Below are 10,272 nucleotides of genomic sequence, written 5' to 3' on the forward strand. Positions count from 1 at the left end.
TATTTTGTTATATATATATGTGAGGGACGTTCACTGAATGCCAGAATAGAACGATGTCGACGGCAAACGTATACAAAAGCAGTAACGTGCGAAAGCAACGTCGTTATACATGTAACAAGAACATTACCCTCTGTACGACATAGCGTAACGCAATTGTTACTTAATGACAGAATTTCACGTCCCTACTGATCAACTGCTATGGGTCCACACTAAAAATGTCTCGTGGTTGGTATAGTGTGATTAAGGTAAATGCGGTATTATCTAACTGCAATGAATATCGTTTGGTATTAAATGCTGTCGAGGTATCACCAACTAAATTACATGTACATTTAAGTCTTGTATTCTGGAATGCAGAAGAGAACAATATATGAGCCTTATTTGACAAATTCGACAGAAGAAAAGACACAGTGCATTATTAGACATATGATTGAACGTTTAACGACCCAACCAGTTAAAGGCTATATATGTTAAACTATAACAGTAACCACATTTACATCTGACTGTATTACAATTACTGGCAACGGGTTATTACATTAAACAACAAACCATTTGAAATTGGAAATACCTCCCACCCTTATGAACGGTACCGCACATCTTAAACCGTGCGGCAAACGCACGCACGTCAGCACGCGTTACGCCACGCGACCCGCACATGGCGCGCGTGAGCGTAAACATCGGCTCCGCCACGCGTTGACATATGCTCGTGCAGTATGAGTCATGTTAGGCGCAATTCCGTACTTTAACGTGGGAGTTCATTAAGGTTCACAAGGAGATGGAATTGGCAAAATCTCTTCCGCGGTCCATTTATTTTTATTAAAATAACTCGTGTTAGACGTCAGTATGCCCCCGGGTGAAGCAGGTTATTTTACGTATGCAAAGTTTACTCACCGAGCAGTGGAGCCAATGGGAATATAGTGTGTAAGTGTGGTCCCACTGCAATTATGCCCGACGGCATTTTAAGATCTGCTGGCAAATTGCCGACGGGATACAGAAAGCGTGAGCGGCGGGGAGCGCGGAATCACACTAATACCATACATATCCATGATAAAACCTGAATGGCGGCAGTGCAAGTGCTCGAAACGAGGGTAAGCACATCTGACGTGTGGCATTTGTGGCGATCGGAAAATGGGCGGAGGGAGAAGATGACGTCGAAGGTGACTTCATAAGGGCTTCACGTCGTAAACTATGAGTACTTTCGCCGCATGCGCAGCTTGAAGCGTGACCATTATATTAAAAAAATAGAAAAGCTTAGTTGGCATTCAGCGGTGTGACAATGTGTTGCGTACTTGTTAGATGTGTCGTCCCGAGGGCGGGAACCTAATTCTCTATAACGTTCGCACTTCATACTAACTGTCACCAAAACCAATTTAATTATGAATTTTTTCTTTTTGTCGTTTTGGGTGAGCAGAAATAGTAACCACTGGGGTAGCCGAATTTCTTGGGTAGCGCTACACAAAGCGTGAGGCAGAGTCTCGACTGTGAGGTTAACAGAAAGTGGAAGGCACCTCCAAATAAAAAATGTCATATAATAAGCAATTTCGCAAAAAAAAGAATAAGATTTCTCCGCACTCTCCATTAAAACATGTCAGCCAAGCGCGATCCGAAGCTATTTCCGAATAAAATGCGAATCAGCGAGTTGCTTATACATGTGCCAGGGGCCCCTGGAGACTGGCGGCCATTACCGCATCCGCCGCGAAGCTCGAGCAATTCAATTTTTGGGCAGAGAGAAGAGAGAAGCAGCTTATTGCAGTAAAACACACAGCACATATACATCCCGCCGCGGAGGCTTCAAATTACGCCGTTTAATTTTAAATACAAAGACACTCCGCAGTTCGGCGCAAAGACAATGAAGCGCTCGCATATTGCTTAATTTAGCACCCGGCTTTATACTATAGTCTCAGCCGTCCGCATCGTTCTTTCGGCAACCGGCTAACTCTTTTGTGTGTAATACCTGCAAGTGGAACTGATGTCATTTAAAAGGCCACGCGGAGATTGGCGTACGGTAAGCCAGTGAATTTTTCCTCCGGCATTCGCTCGCGTCAAATTTGGAAGGATATTATCAATTGAAATAAAAAGCCCCCCAAGGCCAAGCCTGGGAATCGCCCGAGCTTTCGCCGTGCGTTATTAGTCCAGCAACCCTTCGCGCGCACGAGTTACGTCGGTTACGTCGGGGAAAGCTCATTCGTGTCTATCGGCGGGATATCGCCACATGTCGACTATGGCGAAAAGTCGATCAACTTCCTCTCGCGTCGTAATGAGCGGCGCTGTGCGCGCGGATAATATCGTAGTATGTATATATATGATATATATATATATATATATTATATATAATATAGTATATATATATATATATAAGTGCGTCCTGTGGCGAGTGTTGAAACGACGGCGCGTCGGCGCATGCCTTGCTGCTGACGATTGGATGTAAGTAGTGGTGCAAGCATTTAACGACCGACGCGCGTGCAGCTGAGTGGCGGCGCTTCGGCACAGCAACCTTTTCTGATTAGGCGAAAGATAGGCTTGTACAATCTAAGTCGGCGGCTTCATTGAACTCCCGCAAGCAGTCAAACGTGCTCGCATGCGATATACTGTAGTCCCGGAATAACGCGCCCGCGCAAGACACGACTAGTTGTCACGGGCACTTGACATTCGTTAGTTCGCGCATCAGCGAATGTCTTAGGGAAAATCACACATTCAGTTCAGGTCCTGTCGCGTGATGTCAACCGATGCATTCGAAAATCGCATGTCAGCGTTCGAGTTCTTAAAGCTCTCTTCGAGCCGGCCGTCGGGCGATTAGTCTCTGATCATCTGCGGATCATCTGAACCGTCAGCCCAGAGGTACATGATCTGATCCACCGTCTCTGTAACTCTGGTGAGACCGCTGTTCACATCACCCTCGCCGGCCCAAGCCGCTCGCCATATATATATATATATATAATCATATAATACATATATACATTGTGTTGAGTGTGTGGTGGTGTGTGTGTGTGTGGTGTGTTGTGCTGTGTGTGTGTGTGTGTGTGTGCTCGTGTGTGTGTGTGTGCTGTGTGTGTGTGTGTGTGTGTGAGTGTGTGTGACAGGCAGGCAAACGAGCAGGCAGGCAGGCAGGCAGGCAAACGAGCAGGCAGGCAGGCAAGCAGGCAGGCAGGCAGGCAGGCAGGCAGACAGACAGGCAGGCGGGCGCCGGCACGCCGGTCCGCCACGGGAATCTAGCTACTCGAGTGTTAGCGCGGGTTTACCTGCACGAGTCGTCGCCAGCTGTGCCCTTGAGGATGCGGCCAGCTCCTCTTCTCCATTCTCGTCGCTCTCAGCTTCGTCGCCGTCCTCCAGGGAGCCTGAAGGAGCAAGCTTTATGGATTTACGTTGCGGGCGATGCGCGCGCGCGAGGAACGAAAACTGGTTGTTGTGAAAAGGCTCAGGCGCCCCCCGCCGGGGGAGCGTACAGCGAGAGGCTGGCTGGCGGGCCCCCGCACACGGACGGGCGAATGTGGAGCGTACGCCGTGTGCGGTAGCTTCTAAACCTTTACATCGAGGTCACGTCCGAACACACCGCGCGCCTACACACAAACACGCAAGCGTGTGCACACACACATATACACGCGCGCACACACCAACGCACATGCACATTCACGAACACACCGTACACACGTGAACGGCCACGCACGCACACACGGCGAAGTGAGAGCATGGGAAACAAAAGATGAGAGTAGAAGAGGATGATAGATATGAGAGTAGTACACAACTCAGCAGTAGGTAGACTGCATGCGCGCACGCACCCGCACACTATACCTCCTAGATCCATCTCGCCATCAACAACTGTCTCATCATCCATGCGTCGTCGCATGAAAATCTATCGGCACGTGGTTCGTGAAAACCCCGAAAATCGGAATGCGACAGCTCGTTGACCGCGCTCAGCGCTGCTAATTACACATAGCTATGCGATGACGTCTATAGCTATACGCGTAAGTGACGACACGTAACATCTATGCTTAAGGTTGGCTGTGACCACATCGCCGCGCTGTATACGTACATGTGTAGCGACTGATCCGTACGGGCACGCGTATGCAAATTACTCTGGCAGTCGCGTGATTTATGATGCGGGCTCCCTGAGCTGTACGAACGCGCGTACGTCGACGTCCCGACATGACACCAGCCGCTCATGTAATGATCGACCATAGACGTCGTTACGGTCACGGCGCAAATACACAACACTCACCTGCTTCGCCACCATGCTACGGCTCTTCACACGAACACAGACACACACACGCGCGCACACACACATGCACGCACTCGCGCGCGAACACACACACATACACTTCGATGTGAACGATCGGGATTCGAACCGCTCGACCCCGGGTCCCGGGTACGGTTCCCGCCGCGTCGCGCGCGCGAGATCGAACGCAATACTACTACCGCCTTATAACGTCCTGTGTGCGACTTACGCTTCAGGGAGCGGGGCCTCGCCTGCTTTCGTCGGTTGGACATAGTCTATCCGCGTCCTCGGCGCTCGCACAGCTGCAGTCTGCCACTCCTAGTTTGTTCGCTTTCACAAGGGAGACTGCTGCGGCAGAGCGGGGCTGACTCGCACGGCTGGCTCGGCGCAGCATGCGGCTTTACGTCACCGCCCAGCTCCCCCGGGACTCCAACCGCTGCACAAATACTAATCAAACGGGGATGTAAACCGGAGTGCGCGCCAGGAGGCGAGTGCAATTTGAAAAGCCTGGCGTCCCGGGGGGCCGCGCACGCCGAGCTGGGGACCGTAACGACGCAACCCGCCGCTGCGAACGGGCGCGGCAACCATGCGGCGTTCTACGGTCCTCTCGTTGGCACGAACGCCATTGGAAAGCGGCGCGCTCGATTCTTTCGTGTATAGGGGCGTGTGCGCGCTCTCTCTCTCCATCTTTCCCTCTCTCTCCTGCAGTCTGTCTGTCTATCTCGCTTTCTTTTGTTCTCTCTCTTCCCCCATCCCCTAGATCTCTCTCTCTCTCTCTCTCTCTCTCTCTCTCTCTCTCTCTCTCTCTCTCTCTCTCTCTCTCTCTCTGTCTGACTATCTATCTATCGCCCCTTCCTCAAGATCTCTTCCCGTCTAACCTATTGCCCCTCTTCCTCTTCCTCACTGTTTCTCCCCCTTTCTATCCATCTATCTCTCGCACTCATGCACACTCCCTCTCTCACACGTACACACGCACGCACGCGACACACACTCACACACGCGCGCGCGCACGCACGCACACACACACACACACACACACACAGACACTACGGAGAACCCTGCGGGTGACATGCCTGAGGGGCCAGCCCACACGTCGTATCCGCACTGTTGGCTTAGCAGCACGAAGCGGTGTTTGCACGGTAATATAACCTAATACAAGCACCTTCTTCCGTCCGAACACTTTTGCAGAGAAAACCGTGAGGCGGGGGGATCGAGATAACCGATAATAACCGAGATAACCGTGTTTGCCGCCGCATTGCAACGTAAACCGTCGTCCCGAACTTTCGGCTCGTCGCGCCTCTTTTAGGACGCAGCATCACTCGTATCAATACGCTAATCCCGTGATGTCTGTCGTGTTAACACGGTTTGTCAACGCTTCGAGGATTCGGAGTGAAAATTAAGAGAGTTAGGATAAGACGAAGGATGATGTTTGCTTGGAGGGGGAAGTAAGAAGAATGATTGGAAGGGGGAGTAAGATGAGAAGGGACTCGTGATGAGAGTAGGACTGGCTTAATAGAGTGTCGACGGCTGCGGGTTTACTCGCGCGTGCGTGCGTCTCTCTCTCTCTCTCTCTCTCTCTACACAATGTATATATATATATATATATATGGGAGGCGGGTGAACAGCGCGTCGTCACCAGAGACAGAGACGGTGGATCAGATCATGTACCTCTGGGCTGACGTTCACGAATGATCCGCAGATGATCAGAGACTAATCGCCCCGACGGCCGGCTCGAAGAGAGCTTTAAGAACTCGAACGCTGACATGCGATTTTCGAATGCATCGGTTGACATCACGCGACAGGACCGTGAACTGAATGTGTGTTTCCCTAAGACATTCGATGCGGAACTAACGAATGTCAAGTGCCCCGTGACAACAGTCGTGCTTGCGCGGGCGCCGTATTCGGACTACAGTATATCGCATGCGAGCACGTTTGAATGCTTGCGGGAGTCAAGAAGCCGCCTACTTAGATTGGTACAACCTATCTTCGCCTAATCAGAAAAGGTTGCTGTGCGAGCGCGCACTCAGTGCCACGCGCGTCGGTCGTAAATGCTTGCACCATATTACATCCAATCGTCAGCAGCAGGCATGCGCGAGCGCTTCGTTTCAACACTCGCACAGAGCACTATATATATATATACATACTACGATATTATCGCGCGCACAGCGCCCGCATTACGACGGAGAGGAATGGATCGACTTTTTTCGCCATATCGAACAGTGGGATATCCCCCCGATGACACCGAATGAGCTTTCCCGACGTAACCGAGTAACCGTGCGCGGAAGGGTTGCGGATAATAACGCACGGCGAAAGCTCGGGCGATCCCAGTGCTGGGCGTAATTTCATGATATATCCTTCCAAATTTGACGCCGAGGGAATGCCGGAAGAAGATTCACTGGCTTACCGTACGCCATCTCGCGTGCCTTTTAAATGACATCAGTCCACTTGGGTATTCCACAAAAGAGTAGCCGGTTGCCGAAAAGAACGGATGCCGGACGGCTGATGACTATAGTATAAAGCCGGGTGCTAATTAGCAATATGCGAGCGTTCATTGTCTTTCGCCGAACTGCGAGTGTCTTTGTATTAATAAACGCGTAATTTGAAAGCCTCCGCGCGCGTGTATGTATGTGTGTGTGTTTTACTGCCAATAAGCTGCTTTCTCTCTTTCTCTCTGCAAAAATTGAATTGCTCGAGCTTCCGCGGGAGCGGTAATGGCCGCCAGTCTCCAGGGGCCCCTGCACATGTATAAGGCAACTCGCTGATCGCATTTTATTCGGAAATAGCTTCGGATCGCTTGGCTGACATGTTTTAATGAGTGCGGAGAAATTATTTTTGCGAAATATGCTTATTATATTGACATTTTTATTTGGAGTGCCTTCCACTTTCTGTTAACCTCACAGCGAGACCTCTGCCTCCGCTTTGTGTAGCGCACCAAGAAATCTGGCTACGTGGCTACTATTTCCTGCTCACCCAAAACGACAAAGATTCATATTAAATTGGTCTTGGGTTGAAGTTAGTTGAAGGCGAACGTATAGAGAATTAGGTCTCCCCGTCCCTCGGGACGACACCTCTAACAAGTACGCAACACATTGTCACGCGCTGATGCAACTAAGCTTTTCTTTTTTTAATAAATGGGTCACGCTTCAAGCTGCGCATGCGGCGAAAGTACTGCATAGTTTACGACGTGAAGCCCTTATGAAGTCACCTCGACGTCTCTTCCCACTCCGCTTTTTCGTCGCACAAATGCACACGTCAGATGTGCTTAACCCTGTTTCGGATGCACTGCAGCGCCATTCAGGTTTTATATGGATATGTATGGTATTATGTGGTTGATTCCGCGCTCCCCGCCGCTGCACGCTTTCTGTATCCCGTCGGCCAATTTGCAGCAGATCTTAAAAAATGCCGTCGGCATATTGCAGTGGGACCACATTACACATCATTATTATTGCAGCATTGCTCCCTGCTCTGATGTTTTAAATTCGTGCATAGTAATAACCTGCCTTCATCTCCGGGGGGACGGCTACATAGAGGTCTAACACGAGTTATTTTAATAAAATAAATGGGACCGCGGAAAGAGATTTTGCAATTCCCATCTCCTGTTTTGTATGCATACCTTAATGAACTGCCCACGTAAATGTAGGAATTTGGGCGAACGAGGATATTGTACACGAACGCGTGCGAGCGTTCGCTCACGCGCGCATGTGCGGGCGTGTGCGTACGCGTGCTGACGTGCGTGCGTTTGCGCACGGTTAGATGTGCGTACCGTTCATAAGGGAGGAGGTATTTCAATTTTTCAAAAGTGAATGTAATAACACGTTGCCAGTAATTGTAATACAGTCAGTGTAAAATGTGGGTTACTGTATAGTTTACATATATAGCTTTAAACTGGTGTGGGTGTTAAAATTGTTCATCAATGTCTATAAATGCACTGTGTCTCTTCTTCTGTCCGAATTGTCAAATAAGCTCATATATTGTTCTCATCTGACATTCCCAGAATACAAGTACTTAAATGTACATGTAATTAGTTGGGTTGCATACCTGATCAGCAATTTATTAACCAAACCGATATTCATTGCAGTTAGATAATCGCTATTAATTTCATTTCACACAACCCAACCCTACGCGAGACATTTTTATAGTGTGGACCCATAGCAGGGACAGTAGGGACGTGAAATCTGTCATTAAGTAACACATGCCGTTACGCTATGTCGTAAGAGGGTAATGTCTGTTAAATGTATACGACCGTTGTTCGCACGTACTGCATTTTGTTACGTTCCGTCGCATCCGTTCTATTCCCGTGCATTCAGTGAACGTTCCTCTCACAATATATATATATATATATATAATATATATATATATATATATATAAGTTAGTTTTCACGACTAAACGTTAGTTACCACATATGGTTCTGTGCTCCACGTAGTTGGTGATGTTTGTGAACGCCTCTCCACAGGTCTCACAGTCGTAGAGATTTGCTTCAGTCACGGCGCTGTCACACATAGTCAGATCGCCTGTCATATCTGTATGGTGGCAAATGAAGGTTCCATTAATATTAACGATCGCTATTTTTTTTTTAACCATAAAAGTTGTGCGTTCATACACGCATTCGCGTGCAAACACACACGCGCGCGCGCGCACACACACACACACACACACACACACACACACACACACACACACACACGCACGCACGCAGCACACACACACACACACACACACACACACACACATCCGCAGACGTGCACAGTACACGAGAATGTGAAAGAGACAGTGAGAGAGAAAAGAGCGAGAGAAGAAAATCATAAAAATAAGTAAGACCGAAAGAGGGTGAGAGCGCGCAAGGGAACGAGGGAGGGTGGAATAGACAAAGAACGGACGAGAGAGAGAGACAGAGAGAGAGAGAGAGAGCGGCGGAGCAATCCTGCTTGAATCCGTCTGTTTTTTTGTCAACTCGCCCATCCTCCATCGTCCATGTCCATACGTACGTGGGTGCCTGTGTGACTTCGTCTGTCTGTCTGTCTGTCTGTCTGTCTGTCTGTCGGTCGGTCGGTCTACATGTCTATCTGCCTGTCTATCTGCCTGTCTGTCTGCCAGCCTAACAGTTTGTTTGTCTGTCTGTCTATCTATCTATCTGTTTGTCTGTCTGTCGGCCTGCCTATCTGCCTGTCTGTCTGCCTATCTAATCTATCTGGCTGTCTGTCTGTATGTCTGCCTGTCTGTCTGCATGTCTGTCTGTCTGTATGTCTGACACTGTATGTCTGTTTGTATATGTGCCTCTCTGTCTGTCTGTCTGTCTCTCTGCCTGTCTGTCTGTCGGTCTGTCGGTCTGTCTGTCTGTCTGTCTGTCTGTCTGTCTGTCTGTCTGTCTGTCTGTCTGTCTGTCTGTATGTCTGTCTGTCTGTCTGTCTGTCTGTCTGTCTGTCTGTCTGTCTGTCTGTCTGTCTGTCTATCTGTCTTTTTGTGCCTGTCTGCTTATCTGCGTGCATGTCTGTTTATGTGGCTGTTCGGCTGTCTGTCTGTCTGTCTCTCTGTCTGTTATTTCGTCCGTCTATCCTTTCGGTCGGTCGATCCCTGCTCGTTTTTCTGTCTGTCTGTTCGTTTGTACATCCGCCCATCTGTCCGTTCGTTCGTCTACCCGTCCTTCCGTCCGTTACTTTATTCCTTCATTGGCAAATATTTTACTAACGTCTTCGTTCTCTCATCGCCAACTAACAGCACCCGTCGATTTCGCTAATATACTAACTGTCAGCAGAATCACATCGCAGGGAGGCAAGGCAGGCAGGTAGGCAGACAGGCAGGCGGACAGACAGACAGACAGACAGGCAAGCAGGCAGGCGGACAGACAGACAGATAGGCAGGCAGGCGGACAGACAGACAGACAGGCAGGCAGGCGGACAGACAGAAACAGGCAGGAAACGAGCAGGCAGGCAGGCAAGCAGGAAGGTAGGCAGGGAGGCAAGGCAGACAGGCGGACAGACAGGCAGGCAAACGAGCAGGCAGGCAGGCAGGAAGGTAGGCAGGGAGGCAAGGCACACAGGCGGACAGACAGGCAGGCAAACGA

The 10,272-nt window shown here is 49.7% G+C and overlaps 1 protein-coding gene across 1 annotated transcript in view; it reads right to left on the bottom strand.

Annotated features, from left to right (window-relative positions):
* Nucleotides 1-8,728, bottom strand: part of LOC106809816 (zinc finger protein 423-like) — a 36,603-nt gene extending 27,875 nt beyond the window's left edge. The window contains exon 1 of the mRNA XM_014813027.1: nt 8,609-8,728. Within this exon, the coding sequence (XP_014668513.1) occupies nt 8,609-8,711 (103 nt within the window). The 5' untranslated portion in view covers nt 8,712-8,728. The remainder of the gene's footprint in view (nt 1-8,608) is intronic.
* Between the last annotated feature and the right edge of the window lie 1,544 nt (nt 8,729-10,272).

This window comes from Priapulus caudatus, unplaced genomic scaffold, assembly GCF_000485595.1.
Source record: "Priapulus caudatus unplaced genomic scaffold, Priapulus_caudatus-5.0.1 Scaffold386, whole genome shotgun sequence".
Taxonomy (NCBI): domain Eukaryota; kingdom Metazoa; phylum Priapulida; class Priapulimorpha; order Priapulimorphida; family Priapulidae; genus Priapulus; species Priapulus caudatus.